The sequence below is a fragment of the Anas acuta genome, chromosome 7 (genome assembly GCF_963932015.1).
Source record: "Anas acuta chromosome 7, bAnaAcu1.1, whole genome shotgun sequence".
Classification (NCBI taxonomy): domain Eukaryota; kingdom Metazoa; phylum Chordata; class Aves; order Anseriformes; family Anatidae; genus Anas; species Anas acuta.
The window spans coordinates 10381156-10408184 of NC_088985.1; the positions used below are offsets into that span (position 1 = coordinate 10381156).

Here is a 27029-nt window from a genome sequence, read left to right on the forward strand (position 1 = left end):
GACAATTCAGTTTGAAAAAACCTGAAGGCTATTTCATGAAATAGAAGACAGTAATACACCAACATAGTAGGTTTGGAAAGGTCAACTTTTTTTTTTAATAACTGCTCTTCTCTCCATGTTATGTCATGCAGTTACAAAGTAGATAGAAAAAAGCATGAGTTTCTGGGAGGGACTAGTTGTCTTTCTTAAAAAAAACATTCATTACATAAATAACATCTGGCACTTCAAGGGGACTCCACTGGACAAAAGCCTTGAACTTTAAGAACTGTGCTTGATACAATATTGTGTTGAGGTCCATTTTGTCATATTCAGGTATGGTCAAAACAAAACTTTTGAGATCTTCTGATGACCCAAAAGAAAAAAGGCTATGTGTTAAGACAGTGGATCAAGCTTATAGCAGCATTTTAGCTCCTCTGTAGTTTGGCCAATAACTTCTGGGTTCAATTTCACTGTAGTTGTTCACTGAGGCAGCATCTAATTTTCAAAAAGCCTCTGAAAGGAAAAGACTGAAAAAGAATGCTAAAAACCTAGGTATGATTGCTTACCAAAATTCAAACTATCCCTTTAAAAAAAAAAAAGAAAACCTGTAGTCAGAATAATTACATAGAAGCTTGATTTTAAAAATGTAACTAGAGTTGCTTGATAGTTTCAGCTTATAAAAATATTAGTTTGTCGACTCCACATATACTTCATGGTGATGGTCAAGCTAACTTGAACAAGCAATAAAATGCAGTCCTATAACAGCAGCACAGTAAAGAAAAAACATTGCTTAAAGAGAACCAGGCCTGAAGCTTTACTACAAATAAAAATTAGACTCCTATCAAAGTTAATCCCTGCTAGAGGCCCATTCTTTCTCTGACAATGCAATAGCATTGATCATACAAGGCCTTATTGAAAGTGCCAAAGCCAAAATTACATCATTAAACAAAAGTGCAAGAAGTAATAATGAGCTTAGTGCTCATCTAGTACAGTATCTGATCTGAAGTTTGAGAAGTGGCTCAGGTGGCAAGACCACTCGTTCACACACAAAATGTACCATTTTGCTTTGCAGGTGAAATACCCAGAATGGCCCCCACAAGTGCAGATGAACTGTTATCTTCAGATACGTGCCTGTATACAAGTTTCTAATCCATGGGTTTTTATTGTAAAAAAAAAAAAAAAAAAAAAAAGACTAGTTTGGACTGAAACTAATTGAGAATAGAATCCACTATAATGTCAGAAGAAAATAAATTTTTGTGGTTACATGTAAACTTGTGATAAGCTTTTCCAAGAAGAGGGTACATTTACGGCAAGAGGGATGGGATACAACAAGAAGCAGTGACAGCCTGCTTATGTAAAGGTCAGGCCAGCCTCATTGTAGACTTTGAAGACTTTCTCAATTGCATTGACATAGGCAGCTGTTCTCAGGTCCAGACCCAAGTTGTACTTCATGGCAGTCCGCATGATTTGCTGAAACAGGAAAACTTACATAAGATTGTTGCAAGTTTCTCTATAGGAACTGTGCGAGATTCTGCTCATAGGATAGAAGTAGGATTTGAAGAACTCCTATACTGGTATCAGGGCTCAGATTCTTTAAGGATCATGTCTAGAATCTCTCAGTTAATCTCTGAGATCTAAAAGGGAACCAAATCTTTTGCAGATTTCTGTTGCTTTTTATCAGGTCTTGGATCCATGTGTACTCAGACACAGGAAGCAACCAAGTTTCACATAGTGGAGCAAAAACTAATTAAAAGTACTGCATAAAGAGAGAAATCTAAAACTGCCGATGGCAAAGTAAAGCACTCTAAAGTATTTCTCAGGTACAAGAAGACAATTAATATGTTTCCAGTCACTATAGCTTCTTCCAGAAAATACCTCCTGATATATGTTAGTCTGTCTTCTGTGCCTACTGAAACTTGGCCACCCTTGCACAGAACAAGTATTTCAGAATCAGTGACATCCACTACCACCAACTGTGTGTATGTCGCTAAGCCACGTTAAGTTCTTCCTGTAAGTATGGTTATTAAAGCAACACTTACCCGAGCAGAACGCTCCATTGTATAAGCCAGCCCAGAGTGGACAATGTCCTTCTCAGATGCACCCTGCAACAACACAGAATGAAATTAGGATTTAATCTAACGAATAGAAAGGTATTAGTCATATATTGAAACAATGGATAGGAGTCCCATAATTACTTGAAGCTTGCTCTCATTTTCTTCTAATGACTAGTGTAAGACAAACTGAATTGCCTACTCTGTGTTACTTAAGTGCTAATTACAGTCAATTCAATCCTAAAACCTTAGATGTAAATCACTGAAGTCTAGCTTCTAGACGCGTGATGCTAGCATTTCTAGGGATGTTGTAACTACTGCTTTCAGCCTTCCAAACACACGGTAAATGTTAAACAAAAAAAGCTCTCAGAAGTCAATAACCTGTAGAAGTTATTTGTAATTATTCTGAAGACAGGTTTTAGGAAGGGTGTGGATCCTCAATTCATATATGCAGTGTCAGCCCTGTGCAACTCCAGAACCACTTGGTTCCCATTAGAATTTAAATACACTGAACAATAAATAATTGAAGATAGCCTGAATTGGGATGACTGAGCATCATCTTCCATGGTCCATCATCCTGACTGTTGTCACTTACTAAGGATGGGGGACTTGGATTCATGAAGTACATGCTTTCCTTCAAATACCAATTTGGTCTAGGTGAACAAATTCCTATACTGGTTTCTTGGGCTTCTCTTGAAGAGATCACAGCAATCACTTTAAGCCACTGAACCTATTTACCATGCTACTCATTCACTCTAATGTTTTTGAAAATGCTAGCACCCTACTGGATCAGGCTAAAGATCTAGTTCTATCATCTGACAGCAGACCAAGTTTACATGTGCTTCCCCTGATTTCTGTCATTTACTGATTTTTTTTTCCCTAGTTATTTGTCTTATCTACTGAACTTGTGTTTAAAAAACAAAAACAAACAAACAAAAAACACCCCCCGAAAAACAAACTGGCCTGTACACCCCTCAGCAAGGTATTCCACAACTAAACTGCCTGTTGTGCTAAGAATCGTCCCTTTTCTTCATCCTGAATCTCCCTCCACTGGTGTTGTTTAACAGCACCTTATTTTTGTTCGCTCTTCCTTTCCAGTGATGGCTATTTTTATCCATCCATTTTTACACCTTTCATTTTACAGATTAATCTCCATCCCGGGACTATTTCAGGCTAATAGGGCCTAGGTTAGATTGTTGTTCCATGTATGAGGCGCTTTTGTATCTTTGATTATGTTTTTCTGACCTCTTTCCCCATTAGAGTGTTTTAAGATAGAGAACAAACATGCATGCATGATTGAGAAGGCAGACGTGCTCTGGATTTATATTGTGGCATCATCACAGTAAGTCTTATTCTTTTCCTTTCAGAACAGTCCCTAACACTGGATTTGCTTTTTGATTGCTATGGATTTCTAAACCTGCAGATCTTCCTTCTGAATGCAAACGCATACAAATGAGCTTACAACCTATCATTTTGTATAAAAAATTTCCCACTGTATGCTATTACCCATTAGATAACACTGAATTTCACCTTGGCTTTTATTTTTTTGCCCATTAATCCAAGTCTTAGAGGAACACTCTACAATTTTCAATCAGCTCTTTTCTGTATTACTTCGGAGTTACAGAAACAGCATATGAAGCTGTGTGCGGTATGGGATCTTATTGAAAGCTGTTTGGATATCCAGGCAACCTCTACCAATAAGATTTCTGAAACAAATTCTGGTAGTGTTTGAAGCAGAATTTCCCACTACAAAAGCTTGATAATCTTTGATAGCCAGGCATCAAAGACATTAAAAAACATCAAAAACATCCAAATTTCTAGTGTTACTGCACAAAAAGAGGCTATATTTGATACTTTTATAATAGGAGATTGGTGTAAGCATTGCTCAGTAACAACTACAAACCCATGGTGTTATCAGTATTATACTTATCTTAAATCTAAAACACAGCACCATGCCTCAGCACCTAGCTACCAAGAAGAAAATTAACTATATTGCAGCCAAAACTAGGACAGCATTTTAAATACCAATCTGACACTACAAAGCAGTTACAAATACAAAATGGGTCTGTACTAAAATTGCAGCTTTTCAACAATAGTGGAGATACACTGCAAGGGCTTACGAAAAAGAAAATCGAAATAGCTTACGTCCTGTATTCCTTAGTTCAGATCACTTGCTTCCTTTAATTGTTTGGCCATCTAGCTAACTATGCACTAATGCCTTGGGGCAAAAGCCTCTGTGATAGCTAGAAAGGTGAAATTTTCATTACTGTTAGGTAGCTGTATCCTGGTATTATAACTATAAAAACAAAAGGCACACCCACAGCATCTACTTACTGATATCCTATCCTGAAATTCTGCTGTAGGCACAACTGGTATAGTTCCACCATGTTTCCCAAATTTTCTCTCCAAGCTTTCCTGGACAGACACTAGAAAGGAAGAAAGCAGAGGAAATGTAATGGACAAGAAAAGGTCACCTGCTAACAAAATTAGCTGTCCCCAAGATTACTAGCATTCCCTGGCATGAAATGCAGATTGTAGTGGCTAGGGTGACAGAAGGGTCATCTTGATTTTGTTTCCTGTGAAACAGGGAAGATGTTGATTCCAATTTTTATATAGAGGGGAATTCCTCCAGTATTAGTAGTAAAATTCTTATAGGACTATTTCATGAGGCAAGCAACTGGGCTTTACTTCTCCCACCTCACTAAATTCATAAAGCTGACAAAAGCAATCAATATCAACATTTGTAACTTGACCAGTAGCCTTAGACCAAATATTTCTTGAGTTTGAAGCAATCAATTATCCCCTATCAGTAAAAAGAAGTGTAGTTTTAGCATTTTTTTTTCCTTAGGACGTCAGAAATGCTCTAATATTTTTAATCAATTGTTTCATCTTAATTATTGAAATATAACTAATAAGGTCTCATAAACCAACAGAGTATTTCAGAAAAGAACGTTAACGGTAAGAAAGGGACTTCAGCTGGAATTACCAGAATCCTCAACCACTTCAGAAACACCTTCATGGGTGTCACTTACAAGTAAAGGCTGTATTTAAAAATACTCAGATGTCAACTTACTCAAACTTTGAATATTCTTCAAATACCACGTGTACAGGTGAAAGACATTTGTTAAGTAATAAATAATAGACCTAAGTTCATAAAGTGACTTCAGTACTTTCACAAAACTGAGCAAAGCCATCACTTCATGAATTACAAGATAACTGAAGTAAGCATTTATCCTCATTTGAGTTGTAATTCAGTTACCCTATCAAATCTTTTCTTCCCTTCAGCATGCAGCAATAATAGACTTAGGGGAAACTAAGGTGAATTTAAAATAGGCTCTATACTCATTTCTCCCACATTTGGTGTTTACTAGTTCAATCTATCAATTAGGGAGTAAAAGCAGAAGGGTAGCACTTACTGAGCAAGTGGTAGTTTGAATCCCTTTCATATTTAAAAGTCAGGCGACCATAGCTGACATGGTTCAAGTTTTTCAGCCACTCAAAATAGGATACTGTTACCCCACCTGCATTCAGGTAAAGATCCTGCAAAGAAATAGTATGTGTCTTGAAGTGTTACCATGTGATAGACAACACTGTTGTATTACGGAAAAGAAAGCAGTATTATCTACAAATTTAAACCACAATACAGAAGACAATCCAGATAGCATTCCTATATATGATATAATATTTATCTTCTTCTGGCGTCTACCGATTACTTCTACTGATTTAAAAGAGAACTTGACTTTAGAAGATCTAAAGTTCAGGTGTGCTTGACTATTTTATTTTAGCACAAATTTCTAATAAAGAAAATAAGGGCATTCTTGGTCTATGTCAATGAGTTAGAAGATCAGCTACTCTTTCTAGCTCTTCTCTCTGGATCAGGACATCCTTTCTCTGGGTAAAGGATATTGTTACACCTTTAGATCTTCAAAATAATCTCTATGTGCAAACGCTTACTCTATACGATCTGCAATAAACAATTCTGTCAGAGCACCGCTTGTAGACCCTGAGGTCTACAAACTGCCCAGTATATTTGCTCTGCCTTCGTTCTTAGTTTAGTAGGCTGTTTAGTTGACCAAATATCAGTTAATAGTTCAACAGGCAAAACTACAGATTTGAGAAGTAACTGAATTTGCTCTCTTCCAAATATGTAGCCTTTGTGTACTAGCTATATCTTTGGGCATTTACAGTTGCAGTTGGGATCTCTGAGTAATTACTACCAATCTTGAGCAACACTAATACCCATTTCCAATGAATAAAAATTTTCAATAAACGATGTCTTGCTGTAGTTTACAGAAATACTACCCTGTAATGAAAATCAAAGGTCATAATAGAATCTTACAGGAATAACCATGATATTCCTCTCCAAGAAGATTTTGTCAGCTTCAGGAGTCGTAGGCCCATTGGCACCCTCAGCAATAATCTGAAAAAAAGAAGAGAAATATGTTTCTGTTCATACTAATCATTGAATGCCAGTATTTAAACTGGCCTTTTCTACTTCTTATTTGTATTTGAGCTCTCCAACTTACTTTTGCTTTGACCTTGTGAGCATTGGCCTTAGTCAACTGCTTTTCACTGGCAGCAGGGATGAGAATGTCACAGTCTGTTTCCAGAATACTGCCCTCAAGTATCTGTGCTTTAGGGAAGCCCATGATTGTCCCATGTTGCTGTTGGAAGGAAGCAAAACAGAGGGATTTTAGTGTGTACTCATTTCACTCCCAATTCCTTCTTCCAACTTTTCAAACAAGAAAAAGAGAGAGAAAGGAGAAGCATCCGTACAGAAACATCTGACAGAAGCAGAAAGAGTGCACTTCTAAGTGTCCATGTGCCTGATTCTCAAGACAGCAATCTTTCAGAAACCTCCCTGCCCTGTTTTCCTGAGACATGCCTCCATGTTTAGTCATAAGAAAGGCAAAATAATCACGAACTCCAGTTCTGAAACCAAAATAATTAACCCACATGCATGCAATCCCTTGCCATTTCTTTGAGAGTCGGGTCAAAGGGTAAAAAATGTACATTATAAACCAAACAGACAGCTAAAGCCATAAAATCACTTAGCATTAATCACCTACATTCATATTGGGGATGAGGAGAAAGTCAGAAGAATCAATGTTCCTGTACCATTTTATAAAGTACTAACTGCAGCATGATTTAACTATTACATACAGAACCTGTCTGTAGTCACGCTGTGTGCTTGCAGAGCTGGCAAAAAATGAAACCATGTCTGCTAATCACTAGGTACAATTCTTACCAATTTGTAATCTTCTAGTTCCTTTGGGTCAATCCCATCAGGATTCCAGATGGAACCATTAAATTCTCCAACAGCAACACATTTTGCTCCAAACCGATGCAAGTATCTCATAGAATGCAAGCCCACGTTACCAAATCCCTGCATGTGAAAAGAGAAAGGGAAAAGTAGTTAACCTTTCAGCTAAAATGATGATTGTTGCTAGGGCTTATATAGCTTTAAATAGCTCTCTGTTGGTATGTCCTAGCATTAAATGATGCGTATGGGAAAGATGGAAAACATCTACATGTGTTACTGGCCTGAACAGTATTGTAGAAATTATGCGTCGTAGCTGGCAACACAGTTTTGCTAAGTTTTTTGTACTGGAAAGACAAGTGCCAACATTACTATGAAAATAAAAAAGGATGTTTATCCACAGAGGAACATTACCAATACGTATTCTGTAACTGCTATGGTCTTAAAGGGATTCATGGATTTTTCTATAATGACTCTGAGTTTTGACTAACATATGCAAGCTAACAAATATAAAACAATGCAAGTTGTCACGTTAAAACATATGAACTAGTAGGAAGGCGTGTTATTTCTTATAAATTTCTGAAACTGTCCAATTCAAAACTAAATTTAGATAACCTTGTATTTCATTAGCATTTCCTGCATCCCTCCCAGTAAAAAAAACAAACAAACCCACTAGTTCTAAGCCCTTATTCGACCTTCTGGAAGCAAAAGCCAAAGACCAAAAGGTCACACAATCCATGCAAAAATCTGTAGAAAGATTCCACACTGGTAAAAAGTTAAATATGAAATTCCAGTAAAACATACTTCAATTATGTTTATGATTTTTATATATACATTAGAAGAAAACTTTGATGCGGTTCATCACGCACTAGGTCTGGTTGTAATGCTGTGTCCTCGTTTTCCCAGATGAATTTTCAGTTATTTTTTTGGCCAAGGTTTCAGTCTGAGTTATGTTTAAGTGCCTGTCAGTCAGCCCTCTGCCAAGCGTGAGCATGCTTAAGTGCAGGGAGAGCGCGTCCTGCTGCGTCAGTGCAGGGCAGAGATGTTTGTCCGAGTCCACTGGTTAACTAGAGGACAACTTGGAGGTTACAATTACTGTATTTCTAAGAACCACTGCGTTGGTACTAAAGACAACTCAAAGCAATCCCTTAAATCCTCAATTTAACTTTCTTTTCTGAGCTGGTGAATAGAATGAGTTATTTCTTTGAAATTTTAAGAATTACATGTGTTACTGCATACCAAATCCTTTAAAAATTCAACTACATAGATTAGAGACTTGGGAAGTTTTATGGACATCAACACCAGGAGGTACATTCAACCCTACAATTTTAGGATGAGGTGTTGGCTTCTGCTTTTCCAACTACTTATTCCTTAGTGGAACAAGAACATCATTCTCTTCCTAATTTTTTTATTTCAAGAAGGGTGTAAAAACTTCTGAGTAGGCAGAATCAGTGTCATACCTCACTGAAAAGTGTGCAATGCCTTAGTTTATGGAACCCCTGTTCCATATTTCACTTTGCTCTTTGCAGTCTGTGTTTATAACGCCTGGAGATTTGGCATTGTACCCATAGAGTGCAATTGAAAGTTCAGTTTCTATAAAACAGTCCAAAATAAAGGGCACCTATGTTGCTTGAAAAGCATTTCTAAACTTAAGGAGTAAAGGTTAACTTGGAAGTCATAAAACCCTAACAGAGTTTATTGCTACAGCCCTTTTTCAAAGTAGCTCTCCTGGAACTTTCTTTACCACTTTTTCCACGCAGTTGAAGGAAAAAAAGTTACCTGAACAGCAAATGTTTTATCCCCAAATCCCGGAGTCATTCCTAATATACTCATATACGATGCCTCATTGATGAAATTTTCAATCCCGTGGAAGAGACCACGACCGGTTGCAGATATACGCCCGTGGATCCCACCCTGGCTGATGGGTTTGCCAGTTACACATGCATGTGCGTTAATATCCTGTAAAACAGGGAAGGACTTGTGAGTTATGGGAGTCATCAAAGAACAGCTGGAACAGGAAATTTTGTATGCTTCAGGGACAGGACAACAGGTATTGTGGGAGTTGGTACATGATACAGTTCACATACATTTAGTTTGTAAAGGCAGTTTCCTTCCTGAGCTTGTATGGCCAGCATCTCAGAAGTACTCTTGCAGATGTCAGAAAAGCTACCTAATGCAACGCTGGGTATGTGCTGCAACTTTTCTGTCGTATTAAAGTGTTTGTTAACTTGAATCTGCAGCTAATTATGGTGACATCTTCACTGCACAGTTAGCACAGAGCAGACCTTTGGTAAATCAAAGAGCTCTGAGGGATGTGTTTCTCAATATTTGCTCCTATTCTAGCCATATACTTTCCATCATTACTCTTGACATTTCAGTCTTTCAAAGGGCTCAGACATACCCTTTGGCTGGTCACAGCTAAAGCTGTTTCATCATCTATAAACATTGTTTAGTGTTCCTTAATAACAAAATCAGTTTTTTAGAAGCTACAACACAGGCCTAACACCTTCCTGTCGTTAGAATACACGGATATTTGATCTCAGAGGAAAATCTACAGCATAAGGGTCACACAGAAGTCAGATAACCATTTACTGCTTTTATTTCAGAAAAGCAGTATATGCATTGACTGCTTGTATTCAGAAATGCAGTATATACAGTCAAGACTGCTGCTTTATGCATGCTAGACAGCTACCCAAGAAAAAATAGACTATGTAAAATCAGACTAACTTTTCAGTTGAAATTAGTAATTTGAAAAAACTTCTCCCAGACTAGACGCTGCTCGGGCCTCGCTCTTCTGTCACCACCAGTTCCCATGTTCCCACACCCTCGGAGCACAGTCAGACAGTGCCTTGGCACCCGATGCAAGGGAAAGAGTGGGGATGAAAGGGAATCCACTGAAATGAGTCTGCCAGCAGCCGGATGGGTTTCTGTTCCACCAGCAGCGTAGTCACTGGGAGGCTCCCTCCTCTCCATTACTTGTGCCAAATATCTTTGCATGCCAGTGGTCTGAGTGCAAGATGCTTGGTGAGAGGAAGGAAAGGAACAGGCAAAAATAAGTAGAGGCGGAACGGTAGGAGACAGCCAGAGCCATAATGGAAAGTAGAGCTACTTATTGTTTGAAAATAAGAGTGAGGTACGCATAATCTCTAACTGCCCCTCTTTAAAAGCAATAAAAGGAATGGTAGGCTTGACACGCAGTTCCTAATTCCCAAAACATAGCTGCATTTCTCTGACTAAGCTGTATGTATGCTCCCTCTGGTGGCATATCCAACACAAGATCCGTGGTGGTGGTTTGCTGGGAACAACTTGGGTGCGGTGTTCCGAGTATTACCATGTTTTTATTCTGTTCTTAGGACTGAACACACATTTTTAGCCTTTGTGCATTCACGGAGGAGAAAGTATTCTTTATAAATCATAGAATCACATGATAAAGACTAGAAGAAATATAGCTTTCTATCACATACAATACTGTATTTATTAAAGTCCCTTCAAATGTCATGTCAAACTGACTAGTAAGACAGGAAGTACAGAAGAGGGGCGAGGATGAATTTAATCCAAAACTTTAGCCATATTCCATTCAGCAACCCAGTAACTCAGGATGGATTTTCTGGAACAGTTAACATGGTAGTTATTAAAGACTTGCATGGTTTGACAAGAAAACAGAGCATGAGCTGAGGGCAGGTCCCAGTTTTCTTAAAGTCACATAACACAAACCACATTTGATGTTGGAGTCCTGAAAACTTTGCTTTTATGTTGATTAAAAAAAAAAAAAAAGTGTATCTCAGGACAAGAGACCATGGTTTTTAATAAGGAGCTGGTAAAATGGCTTATGGCTATCATTAAAGAGTTCTGCGTTAGTCTTTGAACTCCGCTGGTGAAGTTCAGCCACTCTGAACTTCTGCTTGTTTCTTAACCCTTTTCCATGCTGCAGTAATGCTCTGCTTGTTTCTCCAGCTTCAAGCCTTTGTATGGTAGGTTTCAAGCAGACTTTCCCAATCTGTTCATCTCTTATATGACTTTTCCTTTCCACATCAAGTTCTCTAAAAACATCTGTGTGCAACCACACTGATTCATTGGGTCTGTAGATTTTTCAGATAGCTCCCTCTCACCAAAGAGTTATGTTTCTACCCAAGAGAACGTAGTCTCGTGCATAGCTTCCGCCTTTGCTCTCAGTTATGGTTAGCTTCTGTTTTATTCTATAGTCCTCTTTTTTCCTCTTAGCTTGCTTTTCCCTCCTTACTCCATATATATCGTGTAGTTCCTTAGTCACCTTCACTTTTGTTCTTTGTGTCTCGGCCAGATACTTACCTGAAATATGCTCCTCTACAGACTATTTCTGACAGATTATTCCACTGTTTAGCAGCCATGCCAGAGGTCTCACCTTCCTTCTCTACACTTGCTCGTTTTCCACAATAGCTTACAAGTCCCACTATGCTGCTGTTCTTTCATGCAGTCAACAAAATTAAGTAACCGTGATTTAATTTTTCCTTATTATTTCAATTCTAATTCACTTTTCTGAAAAAAAAAAATAAATAAATAAATCTAAATTCTTTCAATTGGTTTTGTTCAAGATTAAGACACTGCCATGCAGGGAGAAGCTAGGAACAAAAGAAGTTGTAGCATAATTGAGATGTGATTTTATCTTCACAGTAAAGACAAACCACATCTTCAGTAGTTGCTTTCTTCAGTGACATATACATGTGTAGGATTACATAAGCTGAGATGACAAGGTGGAAAGTATAAGAAATTCAGCCATTTAAACATCTTCTCCTGGATGAACATTTAGTTTTCAACCACATTTAAAATGAATACACAACTCTATGTGAACTGCCTATTTAGAAATACAGCAAAAATTTAACCACGATGTGTGCTGCAAGCCTTCCGTGTCACTTTTAATACAGCAACACTATTGAATCACAGTGAAATATGCAGTTTAGTGCAAGGAGTTAAATATTAAAACTTAGAGTGCCTTGAGGCAGTAGTTTTCTCAAGTGTTGCAATGTTAAGTTGTGGCTGGGGAGCAAGTTGCTGCTTTGCACCTTTATGTCTTTCTGAAGTTATATTTTTGGCTTTTTATCGGGCTTATAATTTTAAATAAGATTTACATATGTGAATAACAAAAGGGAGGTAGATGTCGCTGACTAATTTCCCTGACAGCTCTGTGCATGTGCCATTTAACTTGAGTAATCAACAAGCTAACAGCCTATTCCTCAATCATTCACACACACACACCCCCTGCAACATACTTCAGATTGTATTTCAGACCTCGAATAAAGCATGCCATCCCCTCCTCCTCTCGTTTAAGGCAACTGACAGCACAAGACTAATATTCTGCCAAGAGACTGCTCTCTCAGGAGAGGCAGACTCATCTGGTACAGGCATGCCACAGAGAAATACGTGTCTGGGGGCTCTAATGCCTTGTTACTGGGAGTATACGCTCTGCTGTACTTCTGAGAAACTTTCGGAAGTAACTGCAGAATGTGAAAAGAAAGCATCTTAACAATTCAGAAGGACCTGGGTTAGGCAACCAAGCAATAGCTTAGCATATTTACACCCTACAATGAAACTACGGTAAGATTCTTAGGAAAGTATGACCTGCTGAAGTAGCAAAAAATGTCTGAAAGACAAGCTAGAAGGATTAGATAGCATGACAGGAGTGTTAAGTCATCCAAAATACGTTTTTTTTCTGTTCAATCTGTCAGAAGTATATAATGTATTTGCTTGGTCAACAGTCATGGTTTTGGTACAGTCAACGCAGGTACAAATAACCTACTAAGCAATATAAGGACAAAGGTTGAATAATGGGCTATAATTAAAAAATCATTTTCGCAGACTCAAAAACATTTTTTTTTGTGTTATACCAGTAAGTGAGAACTTCCATGGTCTCGAGTGCACAAAATCAAAGCATTTATTTAATGAAACTTGAAATTCAATAGCCTGAAAGTGAGAGATGTCAGTACTTTTAGATTATACCAACTATTATTAAATGATCATCTAGAAAACACAAAACTGTAATTATAGTACTAATGAAAAAACAGGGCAAAATGGTAGAAAAAGAAAAAAAAATCTTAGCCTCAGACTTTTAAAAAAGGTACAATCCTTTTGCTGCATGGTTGCTATCAGTATGGGACCGGACAAACTTAATTTAAGCAAATATAAAAAAGATTAACCTCTAGGTTGTTTCTTCTTTAACTGTACTCTAAAAACTCATATCAATCGTTACAGTTGTTGAGAATGTATTTAGATCCACATAATCAAATACAATTACGTGATAAAGCAGCATAGTAATAAATTTATAGATAAAAGGACTTCGGCAAAGGTTGAAAAAGCTTTTCTACTTCCAAGCCTCTGCTCAAAACTTACATAGTGTCCTATTGTACTGGCATAGGTGTCAGCAATCCAGGACATCTCCCTTTCCCCTGTGCTCATGTCAGGAGCAGGCACATCAACTCCAGGACCTGTTGGCAACAGCAAAAATACCTTTTAGGGATCCAACATGAACAGTTATCTTCAAACATGATTCCCTTGGGAACTAAGCAGGGCTTGGCAGAGGGGAACTGTTTTCGTGTTTAATCCTCAGTTCATTATTCAAGGAATTGCTTCTTCTGGGTTCAGTTCAGTTTTAAATGTTACACCGTAACACTGTCAAAACCTCCAACTTTTCACACATGGCATTCAGTAAACTGAAAGTCAGTTTGTCAGGGAGACAGACTAAGACAATGCATCAAAACCATAATTTTACTTCTTCAACGATCACTGCTGCAGCACGAAGGGCAACATCTAGGTATGACTTCTATATACCATGCCATATATTTTTAATTAGAATTTCTGTATTGTTTCTGGCTGAGTAATTTTTTTGTTTAAAAATTTAAGATAGGCTCTCTCTAACCATTGCACTGTAGCACATACTTGATTTTACCCCTCCGTTCAAGAAAGAGTTTCATCTTCACAAACTAAGCCTTTGAAATAACTGGCACACATCTGTTGCAATAAAAGCAAATTCAGTTTTCCTACATAACTAAATAGAGCATTTACCCAACCTAGATGAGATCAGAGGACCTTGATCAGCATGATCTTAAATGCAATTCTGACTCTACGAATTTGTTTTCTAAGTATTTAGAAAAGGCCTTTAAAAAGGACATAGCACCAGCCACAGGTTCTGTTACGACAGGCACCTATAGTTCTTGCCTATGCTTCCCTTGCAGCCTATGGTTGCCATGGGTGAAGCCAGCAACTTTCTCTGGGGTGGATCTTCCTTCCTGTTTCCTCAGATACCTGCCAAAAGCCTCAACCGAGACTACAGGAAACAGTTACAGTGAGCAGCTTGATATTAGAGATTAAAATTGCAACAGACTTGGTCACAACTTTATAATCTGTCTCTAAGAAAAACGTGATTCTTTTTGGATCCTACAAGCTCAGCTCTTGTGGCTTTTCGCAGCACAACAGCCCACAGAAAAAGGTTAGGATATAGTTCCTTTTATGAGGTACTAAGAAGCAATGACTCAGTTTGCAGCTTCTTGCTGAAACTATTACACCCAAATTATTTACGGTTCTCAAATGCAATTCTTTTAAGGACAGTATCTAGTTGATGCTGCCAATGTACAATAGATCAGACAAATTTTAGCAGTAAAACTTATGTGTGTAAGCAACATACCAATGAAACCCTTTTTTGCCAGCTCCATGGTAAACCTTCTTGTGATTTTTTCCAATTCATTGTCCTATAAAGAAAATGCCATAAATATTACAAGAAATCATTAGTGTTTAGGAATACTTGCTAAAACTTACACCCAAGTAGAAGACGACGCCCTTTTCTTTTAGAAGGAAGGGTGATTCATGTGTTTATGTAGTCGATGTGCCATTTCCTAACAGCCCCTTGGTATATAGACAGCACAAGGAAATGTTCGACTTTCTTTCTGTACATTCTGATCCGTGACAAGTCAGGAGTGCAGTGCAGTAAGAACCACCTGTGCAGACATTTCCAGTACACAAATCTGATATCCTATGTGAGTGATTTATACCCAGCGACAGCAGTAGCCAGCCTGTGGGTTATGTAATCAACACAGTTGAATTACTTTGCACAAATCCTTACAGAGTGTTGAGTTCAGAATATCTGGTACGTATTCTATCTAGTATTCCCTTCTGTACAAGCTATTTTAATTGGGGAAGGAAGGAAATTCTGCAGTAAGCTTTTTATAAGCCAAGTTAGTTATTATTTACACTGGAACACTGCATTAAAAGGTTTAATGGAGCATAAAACTATGTCAAAAATAAACTAAAACATTAGCTTTCTGCTTGGAACAATTAAAGTTAAGCCTTTAGTAACAATGTCAACTTAAAAATATTCAAGATCCAAATTATTTGTAGTCTTTTGAATTCCAAGATAACTAAGTTAAAGAATTCAACCTTTGAAACACATTTTAAAATTGTTTTGTTTTGTTTTGTTTTTTGCCTATTGCATGCACAAGCTAAATTCCACCTCTACAGAAGCAGAAGTGGGAGGAAGTTTCAATAGGTCAGTAACACCCTTAGAAGAGCTTTTTAAACTGCCTGGCTTCAGTACTACAGTTAACAGGATATTTGTCTATGATTAATTAAGCTTACTGTGTAGTTCTTGGGATTGATCTTGACACCAGCCTTTGCCCCACCAAATGGCACATCTACAAGAATGCAAAGGAAAATAATTTTACTTTTTCAACAATACAGGCAGAATACATCAATAATATGTGTGAGTAAATAGCTTTTATCTTTGATTTTTGCACTGAATTTGCTTCTTTTTTTGCTGCATTTAGGTCTTCACAGTGTAAGCTATAACCCAATCTAGGTACTTCTACTAAAATGATTAATCTTTCAGGGGCAGCTTGAAAATGGCCTTTGAAATGCAAAAGTTTATGATTTAAACTTGCTACGCTTCCAGCTTTTGTACTTAGCACCTGTAGAAGCAGCAACTTCTACAGCATATATTTTACTGTTTTATTTCAGAAAATTGTTTTACAAGTCCTAAGTGAAGTGGCTCTATAATCAAGAAAGTATTTTGTTTTCCATCAATTGATGTGAAGATTCTGTCTAACCAGTCCTAGAGTTTAGCAGCCTGTACTTCATTATGTCTGTAAAGGAAATTTATCCCTCCTCTCTCTCCACACCTCCAGTCTGAATCCTTCACAGGCTCTATCTGCTCCCTTAAAATTAGCCCCCTCTTAATCAAAGTTTGTCACACATTTGAGTTAAGGGAGCAGTACTTTTATAGGGGAGTAACTAGCAGAGTTTGAACTTTCCAAACGAAAATGCAACTTTACCCAGGTTCAAGTGTCTACAGTAAGAGAAGAAGGAATATATGTGATTGTTTTGGTCTCTATGCTCTTGTTTCCTGACTTGCTACATATTTCAATCAGAGATTTGTGTCTAACACTTAATTTTATCCTTAAGATGCTTTTCTGTATAATACTTCAGTACTGATAGCAATTAAAGATCGTATCCTTACTTGAAAAACCATCACTTACCAACAACAGCACATTTATATGTCATTAGAGATGCTAAGGCTTTCACTTCATCCACACTGACATCCAAACTATAACGAATACCTACAGAAGACACAAGAGATAAAAAAGAATTCACTGAACAACTTCACAGGCATTTACATATTGGGAAGGTTAATTCTAGACCAGGATGCAATTCATCAACTTTCTTGCTTTAGGACTTTGAGAACAGTCACGCATTTTTCTACTTAAATATCTATTCTTTATCAAGAATTCAAGACTCAAGCAATTCTGTATGAAGTAGTTTAAAAGCAGCAACCAACCTTGGAGCAAAAGTGAATGTTCCTTCAGAGGAAGACAAGCCGATAGGTAACTCAGAGCAGTTTTTAGGAGGCTTATAATACTCATCAGCAACCTGTACGATCTTTAGCTTTGAACTTCATTCATTGTTTAGACAAGATGAACCATGTTCCTGGACGTAACTTACCTGTGCATGTTAAAATCAACATCTCCTTACTAGAGTAACGCAAGCTGCTGTTAAGTTATGAGCCTTGCAACACATTGGCTGCGGTCCAACAAAACTATATGCTGCTTCAGGGCTCTGACTGCTAGGCACTGCCACGTAACAGAGAGCTGTAAGCTGCTCCTTTAATTCAACTTTGCTTTAAACATTTTGATGGAATAACTCTACCCCAGAAGCTCGTGTGTGAGCAGGCCACCCGCCCTATACCATGTGGAAGCCAGCCCACACCTTCATCCGCTCTTAGTCACCAGCAGAGCTGCAACCATGTGCTGGCAAATGGTCCAGCTGCAGATTGAAATCGTTGTGGTCTGATAGCAGCTAGGTTGCAAAATGGGCGATCACTGCCTTCAAGGCAGCTCAGCACTCAGCAGACAATGATTACACAGGGGTAGAGATCTGTCACCTGCCAGACTCTTACATGTCTTCTAAAACTGGGTTAGAGCTGCCCAATAAATAGACTGGATTCAGTGCTAAAATTCATGTATGCTGGAGGTAGCTGCAGAAGAGAAAATACTTGTTGCCAAACTGACAGCGCACATGAACCTAAACAGGAAGTTTAAAATCAATGTCATGCCCAAAGCGATGGGGCAACAGCAGAAAAGAAAAACACACTCTACAGCTGTACTTGCTTCTACCCAAGCTTCTCCTGCACCACTAACCACAAAACAGAGCCCTGATGGATTTATTATTTCCCCCCTCTACTTCCCAAATCCTTGGCCATAGGTTGTGCCAAGTGGCACGGTGGATTGTAGCAGGCACAGAGTGTCCTTTGGATGCTAGGATACGGCACCGCGAATTTCCTATTATGTAAAGAGAAGACCATATTCAGGCCCTCAGGACTGAAAAAAGGCCAGCATACATTACCCAAACTAAAGCACTGTGCCACTCTGAAAGCCAGTCCTGAATGCTCTGGAAACCATCCCAGTTTCAGAGGAACTGAGTGCTGCTCAAATAAAGCTGAGGGCCCAGCTCTGCTTTCTTATGTGATTTCAATCAGCAAAAGAAAGGACCATGCCTCCATGGAACAGAATTTAAATTGTGTGTGTACATGGGGGAAGGGTGGCCTCCAAAGGCGAATTCCCTGGTTTCTGACTTAGGTAGCCTAAAGGTGGTAACAGCTGGGCTTTCAAGAACCTTCTCGCAGGAAGTACTGTGTGAAATCTACATGCTACCTATTAAAGCCCAACCCAACAGTAAGTTACAACATATGCTTTTACAGGTCTTACTGATCTTTCAGAGAAGCAGTTAGCTTTTTGTTGAGCCTTGAGCAAGAGCAAACACCACTGGTGGCACTGACCGACCTGCCTGGGGCCAGCGGTCCCTCTTGGCTGAGCAGGTACACTCAGAGCAGGGCTCCTCTGAAGGCCTTGCTCGAGCCAGCCAGCTCCAAAGCCCCATCTATGCTGAGCAGAAATGAACTCTGCCCCTCCAACCCCATCTGAACTAGGTCACTGTGTATTGATTCAACCCATATATTTATTCAGACTTCAGCAAGTTGTGTACACAAAGTGGTTTTGCCAAAACTATGACAGAACGACTCCTGCAGGCACACAAAATGTTGTTCATGGATATACGGAAAGCACTGGGGGGGTGAAATAGTTTAGGATAGTTATTCTGTATATCAACAGGGAAACAAAATACAAAAGGAGAGAGCAGTCTGTTTGCACCTCATATGGAAGACAGGGCATGAAAAGGTGAAAAAGCAGCAGGTTAACAAGACGCGTGCAAAACAGCTCCATCTCCTTGTATTATAGTCACAGGTTGCTATAAACTTTCTTGTAATAAACTTTCAAACCAAATGAACTGGGGAAAAAGACCCAACACTATCAGAAGTATCAAAATGCTTTCAGCTGAGGCACATCCTTGTCACCCAAATACACACACCGGAATAGGGACAGCTTTTAGACTTGAGGCTGAAATTATACTTTTCTGGGCAACTTTGCATTTTTAAGCAACTTTCCTTCTTTCATAGTCTTTTAACCAGTTTTAATTGAAATGGCTTGTTGGGTAGCTTATCCTAAGTAGGTGATGAGACAATTCAGAGTCATATTGACTTTGCTAGGCACTTTAATCCAGTTTATCCAGTAAAACATTTATTACAATGTCAGATGCAGTTCTGGGTGTGGATTTCAGGTTCCCTGAGAGGTGACAGGAAGTTCCTGCCTCCTGTGGCACGGATGGATAGCATTTAAGATGTGCTAACAGTTCGTTCCTTTTCACTGCTCAGCCAGTTACTGTTTTCCAGGAACCGTAATCCTTCCACAGGAGGCCCACCTCTGACAGGGAAGTTATTTGTGCTGCACTGCTAGGACTGATGAGAACCAGGCATCTGAGAATGCTGCACATTCCAGCAGCGAGAGGATGCACACAGACAAAAGACTTAATTTCTGTTCTATTTGGACATGAGTGAAATTTAGTTTGACAGCTTCCTAATTTGGCAGGAGGAGAGCATTGCCATGCATTAGTATGGCTCTTTTGGCAGTGTTACTCTGCATTCAATAACCCGATTCTAAAAATGGACCACAGATAAAGTGCTGCTTTATTCGTTGTTTTGTTTGATTCTTAATATATAAGCAATTAAAGCCACCGCTGCACAGCAGTATAGTTTTTTAAACCCTGGCAAGTTCCACATAGTGAAGTCTCTGGAAACTTGTGACTTTTACAGCCAGCTAGCTAGACAAAATAGTTTGAGGAAAGCCTCAAGTTACAGTGTGACTCACTGCCATGGAAAATACTTTTCACTGAAAAACATACAGATTCTTGTTCTGCTTGAGAATTCTTTTTCCTTGCCACACCCCACGAAGTTAAACAGCATGTGAAGCTGGAGTTTGTTTTTCTAAGCAGAAGACAGTCAGTCTAGCTGAAGAATTATTTTCATCTTAGTGTTGTTCATTACTGGTCAGTATATAGTTTGGGCTTTGCTACCACACTGCACTGTCATGGCTTTCAAAGCTTCCATTTTACAACCTCAATTTGGGAGCTAAACTTTACCCAGTTAACTCCTGCACTGAGCCCAAGGCTTGTTATGCTCAAAGTAAATTTTGCTTATGATCTAAGCTTAGATTCTTAGCTGTTACGGACTAGTTTTCCCTTTTGCAAAAGGAGGTAGCAAAGCACTTGAGGCACAGCATTTTTGAAATACACGTCAAAGCAGCAATTAGCAGCATGACTGTATTTTGGGTTCTGTGCTCACACAGTGAGTTACCATGCTAATCAGCTGGTTTCTATTAAGCATTGTATTAACAGGCACGTAGCGGGGCTCTGGATTTAAAAACAAAAACTGGCTAGGTTTAATGTTGTGCAGATGCCAGTATGTTTGTCATGCTGCCTCAGAAAAGCAGCACACAGAACCACCGACTGCTGGAGGGTGATTGCTGGCTGCCTCCATGTGATACCACACGCCTGAAGTAAGTTAGTGTCCTTATGGCCCCATCCTGTAGTGAAGCGATGACAAACAGCGCCTACCTACGCTAAGGAGCCCAGGCCAGGCCCCAAAACCAAACCGTTACCACAGCAACACGGAGGCAAAACACGGCGAGCCGCGGCCCCTCATGTCTCGCGGGCCTCAGAGGGAAACTTCCCCACACCACCCAGCAAACGCCTGGCAGACCTCTAACAAAAGCCAGATGAGTAATTCGGTGCTGGAAAATAAGAACATCGTACAATAATCGGCAACAAGAATTACTCATTCCTAAATTCAATTCACTGACTGCCAAGGGAGGAGATAAAACTATTTGTTTCTTCACATACAGCGTTAGTCAGCTACGACCTGGGACGCAAAAGAGGCTCCCCTAGGGACAGGTCCCACCATCCTGACAACCAGGTTTCTCCCTGCAGTGACCCAGTGACCACTAAGGTACCAAGCCAGATAAAACACTTCACACCCTGCTGCTTCTTGTGGGCCTTCAGTAAGCTGCTGTTATTTGAAATGTATCTGTAAACACACATGTATGGTTTGTCCAGTTCATGCAGAGGACACTGGAAACAGTTTGTGGGGCATTAGTGAGGTCTTGCACTTTTAAATGTGAACACGGCAAGTTTTGTATACTGCCAGGGAGGCACGTAGTACCTGAACCTACAATACAGCTAGGAGGTAGGGTCTCACCTACAGAACTACCTTAACCCTACCTAAAGGACAAGGATGTTCATTCAGCTGCACTCAGCACAATGTAGTGCTAAGGACTGATACAAAGGGATAGGGCAACACTGCTTCCATGCAGATATTAATACCATGTGCATGGGTGTGCGCAGAGGGCAGAAATAACAGTTTGGCCATGGCTAGTTCAAATGCCATTGGAGCCACAAAACAATAAGCCACCACAGTGCAGACATGAAAGAGGCGAACTTTTATGCTGTGCCTGAGAGTTTATTCCCTAATAAGACGGAGCTGATGCAATGCATGCAAATCAGATGCAAAAAACACCTGCTCAGATGACCCAGAGAACACGAGGGAGACAATCACGCAAGAGGTTCCCTCCTCGCCCCCCCAGCACGTGTTTATCCAGAAAGCCCAATGCTGAGAGGTATGATCTCTCTATAAATAGACAAGGAGCCAACAGTAGCAAGGGAAAACAACTATTTAAGATCAAGGACAAAGCTGGCTACTGCACAAACAGTATGAGCTGATTACATGAGAAAGCTGAGGCTGAAACAGTTCGTAGCCAGAAGAGAATGGCATACATACCCTCCTGCAAGAGGATCAGAGGCAAAAACCCAAACTGATACAACTCGTTGAGAATTGCAGCTATAAAAAGACAGCAATAGCATAGGCTACCCATTTCTTATCCTTTTTTTTTTTCCATTTTATTTATATATCCAGTATTAAAGGTTTGGTAAGCTACAATAAGAAAGCAGAAACCTGTGAAAATGAGGTGTTCGTGTAAGCTTTAGGTATAATGGTGAAAGTGTTATCACAGGCTAATTACCTTTTTTTTTTTTCTGTTCAGCTCTCAGATTCCTTCAAAGTTAGATCAGCTTCCATGGTTTATTTCAGGTTGTTGATGGTCTAGGTTACCCTTCTGTCGGTTATATGGCCCCTAAGATAAATTTCCATATATTACCTTCTAAGCCCCTGAGTCAAAGACATGACCCTCAGAACTTTAGTGCATGGCTTGAAAAAATAATATAAAAAAAAAGCCATAACAATCCAAGATAAAAACAGCCTTGTGGAAGTGAAGGTACCTTACATTTTCAATCCTTAAACAAAGTTAAGAGGTAAAAAACCCACCTCCAAAGGGGCCCCAACAGGGAATAAACTATGTCACAGTAGCCAAGCCAACACAAGGGGCTGTGCTGCTCTGTTGCAAACAAGGTTAGCATCATGTATGCATGCTGTTTTAAACAAGGTCATGTGCACAACTGCAGCTATTTGGTGACTGGACACTGTGATTAGCATCAGCCATAGATCTCTGCAACTGGAAAACTGTGGCAAGGGTAAGATGAATAAATGTCACCTTGTACAGTAAGAAGCTCATTAACATGTACTTAGGTCAAGGGGCAAGGAAAAATTCTGATAGGCAGAACAGCCAAAACCAGAAAATTGTAAAGTTTTGTCATACTGAAAAAAGCTCCTTCCACTAACCAGCTGAAAACCACAAAGAAAATCAGATCCATTCACCTCCAGCTCAACCGAGGAAATGAAATGTTATCTGTATTTTAATACCAATGGTAAACATGATTTTTGAAGTAACATATGACAAAGTTTTTCAAAATCCCTATTAAAATTTAAGTCAGACTAAATCTGCTCTGGAATGAAAGATGATTTTTGGTCTTTGTGAACTGAGCAAGCAGTTGAAACTCTGTTAGGGCAATCTGGGTGAGCGTAAACAACAGGTTAGCCTGTTTGCCAATTCTGATTGATTTGCGTTCATTGATAACAGACCTACTGGGCAGTCAGTTAACATGAGAAGGCTTTAAAAAGTTTTAAAACCATTTAATAGCTTTAGCCCTGCAGTAAGTGCTGCCTAGCAAACATGGAATCAGTTCCATACTACTGAGCAGGTAGGAACTCAATGAGCTTATTCGTATTTGCACAATGGTTATTTTCACTAATCTAGTCTCTCACACGGACCTATGAATGGAAACAGTTGTCAGCAGCTGCATGAGAAAGCAGCTTAACCAGTTTTATACCTTTTACAGAACCCAATAAAATTATTTACAAAGACCCATTATTTTAAATAGGAACTGCATGGGTACTTTTCAACAGAGTCATCTGTATTCAGCCATCTCATTTCCTGTACCCTGTTTGGTTTGTTTTAGTTCTTCAGGCAGCTGTCACTGCAATGAACAAGAGCAGCTGTGGTTTCCTGTTAGTGCTGGCCACTAGCACGCAAGTCACCACACAAGCAAGGGAAAGAATAATCTGACCCACAGCATTACTTCAGTTACCACTGAGCATCAGCCCAGTCTCAAATACTCAGCTTGGACTGTAAGTAACTGGAGTTTCACCATGCAAGAAAACTGTTCATGTTCAACTTCTCAAAGGGGTGAGGAGGCATCTAATTAGCTTCCTGTCCTGCAAACAGCTAAATTGCACAAAACAGTCTTTAAAACCTGGATTTGTGTGCTGCAAGATCTACTACTTTAGTGGGTGTATTCAGGACCATCCTGTAAAGATACCTACAGCACAGAAGAGAAGCACACCGAAAGAAAAAGAACCACCGCCTTCTTGAGTTGCAAAAGTTTGCAGTCTTGAAAACAGAATTAAGGATTATTTTCTCTAAAAATGAAATAGGTAAGTGCCACAAGAAGCAGAAAGAAATGTTATTTCCAGGTTCCCTCGGTGATGTGAAAGAGACATTTAAGTTATAATCTAAAAACAAAACACATTTCAGTACATAGCGCTCATTTTTCCTGAAAAGCATTTCTCTGGACCCATTGAAGATTCACATGCACTACTGTGTAGCAACAACTGTGTCTGACACAAATTGAATTGTGTTTCTGTACCCACTTGGTGGGAGAGGAGGGTAGGATAAGTAAGCCATGAAATAAAATCCTATTTATGTTAGCTGTGTATCAGAATGTTAGATCTGGGGCATTAAGAGCATCATACCTATACAGAAATAAGTCAGCTTCCCCATCAAATTACAGAAGGTTTTCTATGCAAAAATTTATGCTTGATCTTGAATTTGCCTTCATCCAGCCCAGCCCATGTGGTCTGCCATTCCATGTCTGTATCAGGCCAAAGTCTTCCACTCATGACCCTTATTTTCAAAACATGCTTCTTCTGGCGCTTGCTCTGCTGACTGAGTTCTATCTACTTGCAGGCAACAAAAGTGACTGCAGTAAAGAAGGTACAGAAGGACCAGTAGTCAAGGAATGAATGGCTCAATTTCTACCGGCAGGTATAATTTGTATGCAGTTGTGTGTTTTAAACTTGCTTTAGAAAGATCAACTTTCCAGATTGGGGCTGGACTACTAGGCAGGGATTGAGGTTTTACCCTAGGGGAGAATGAGCAGGCAAAAAAATTGAGGATGACATCGGTAACTGCAGGAGACAGATTAACTGCTATGATTAAGCTGACACGTTGTAGAAAAAGTAAGACACTGCATAAACTGCAGAATTATTAAAATATTTATGTCGTTTGTTTCCCCAAGTAATCAAGCTGTCTCCAGGTTTAGAGCATTTCAATCAAAAATTTATTCGATTTACAGTACAAATTCTTGGTTAATTCATGGTTAAATCTGTAAATTATCTCACACAAAAAGGTATGAAGATGTAACATACAGTCACTTATGAAGTATTTTGGTATGGACATATCTAGAAATAAGAAGCAATTGAAGTAGGACAATCTTTAAAAGACTAAACCCAACCCATTGCTTTTTTGCATCCCATACATGAATCTTAGAGTGCTCTTTCATCTTCTAAGCTGCATACAGAAGAATGTATTTCACATTTTTCAACCAGCACCTCTTATTCTTCAGCTTATTAATAAAAAGCATACCCTGTACATTTTCTGTAAATGCACTTCAAGATGCGAAGCCAAATTCGATCACAATTGATAGAACATGTAAGGCTCAAGGAACACACAGGAGATGAGAGTTTAAAGTACAATACTCCTTAAAAGAGTGACAGAGATGACAAAGCATACCTACTTGCTAGCAATTACCTAGCAGTAAGTGAAGGCTCTTAGTACACGTCCATAAAAGCATTTGGTACGGGAAATCTTATTTTTATCAAACTTGGTTTTTCAGGCAGTACAAAGCCGAAGTTCACAAGTCTGCATCTAAAGAGACGTAGGAGCTGTGTTCCTCCTACTGCTCTGAAAGCCTTCCAGATGCCAACTCACCCCCTTCTTTTAAAAGGTGACCTTCTGTCCCTTGCTGTTTCTTGCTGGTGTGAATTACTTGCATCATACTCTGGACTTCACAGCATGTAAGACACTTACTTCAGCAAGTTTTTCCATTTCATACTACGATAAGAGTTTGAGTTGCGTTTCCCTGGGCTTAGGATTTTTTTCCCCTGGGGAATCTATTAAGATCCTAGTTTAAAAGTCGTTTAAACAAAAGCTTAAGTTCTTGGTGCATTCCAGAAGGATGCAGAAATATCTTTAGCAGCCCTTCTCTCTGCAGTTTAAGAAATGTTCCAGTTCCCCCCACCTTTTTTACAGCAGGTCGCAAGCAGTCTATCTACACATGTACCTCACGTCCCATTTAAATTTACTACAAAGCCAGACCTGTCATCTGATAGGGAGCAGATTCCTAGAGAGCATTAGAAGGTGAAATCCATTTACGATCACGGTACTGAATAGAGTGGAAAGGAAATATCATTTGCAATTCCTTCCCTCAGCCCGTGGAGGGGAGTGGCACAGGAAGCACGGCACAAACTGCTGAGAGCGGCTGTTTTTCCCAGCTGTCACTTCCAGCTGCCTGGGCATTTTCTGTGCGAGACTACATTTCATGAGCCGCGTTATTTACTTTTCACATCCTCATTTCAGACCCCGGGTACGGACGCTTACAGGGCCAAGGAGCGAAGCCCGGGGCGCGTCAGCCTGAGGAAGCTGCGTGGGGCCGGCCGGGCGGGCAGAGCCCTGCGGTGCCTGCTGCCGCGTCAGGGCGCAGGGACCGCTCCTGCACCAGGGGCCGCTACCGAGGGGTGAGGAACGCAGGGAGCGGGACAGGAGGCACCCGAGCCCCCGAGCCGCGCCGCGCCCCGCCCGCCCCGTCCGCGTCTCACCTCCCTTGCAGGGGGTGCGGTGCTGGCTGTGCTGCGCCCGGTAGCCCTCGATCACCTCCCACTCGCCGTTGTCGCGCTTGATGGGGAAGGAGACGCTGAGCACGTGGTTGCAGGGCTTGATGATGCGCAGGATGCCGCGGACGCGGTGCCGCCGCTCCTCCATGCTCTCGCGGGTGCGCAGCCCCTCCACCAGCTTGTCCTCCACGATGCTGGCGCCGCGGTCGAAGAAGCCCTCCACCATCTTGAAGAAGTTGGGGTCGTCCTCCTGCCGCGGGGACGCCGCCTCGCAGTAGCGCCGCCTCGGGCAGCGGCCGCGGCCCCACGCCGCCCCCACCGCGGCGCCGGCCGGCTCCGAGCCGGTGGCGGCGAGGCGCGAGGCCAGCTGCTCGCCCAGGCAGCGGTACATGGCGCTGGCGGGGCTGCCCCGGGAGGCGGGGGGCGCCGCCGCCGCCGCCGCCTTTAAACGGCCGCGGGGAGGGAGGAGGGAGGGGAGGGGGCGCGGGGGGGGCCGGGGCGCCGCCAGCCCCGCACTGCGCCTGCGCGCCCCGCCCCGCCCCCGGCGCCATTG

The 27029-nt window shown here is 40.4% G+C and overlaps 2 protein-coding genes across 2 annotated transcripts in view; one reads left to right on the forward strand and one right to left on the reverse strand.

Moving 5' to 3' along the window:
- Nucleotides 1-67: 67 nt before the first annotated feature.
- Nucleotides 68-26930, reverse strand: GLUD1 (glutamate dehydrogenase 1). The gene is made up of 13 exons (XM_068687947.1): nt 26462-26930; nt 16788-16868; nt 15892-15947; nt 14945-15008; nt 13654-13748; nt 9070-9249; nt 7279-7416; nt 6557-6694; nt 6370-6450; nt 5447-5570; nt 4365-4456; nt 2019-2081; nt 68-1449 (listed from the first exon to the last, which is right to left on the reverse strand). The coding sequence occupies exons 1-13, from the start codon at nt 26865-26867 to the stop codon at nt 1330-1332; spliced, it is 1638 nt and encodes a 545-aa protein (XP_068544048.1). The 5' UTR covers nt 26868-26930; the 3' UTR covers nt 68-1329.
- SHLD2 (shieldin complex subunit 2) overlaps nt 26342-27029 on the forward strand; it is a 34708-nt gene continuing 34020 nt past the window's right edge. The window contains exon 1 of the mRNA XM_068687936.1: nt 26342-26380. The gene's annotated coding sequence lies outside the window, so the exon portion shown is untranslated. The remainder of the gene's footprint in view (nt 26381-27029) is intronic.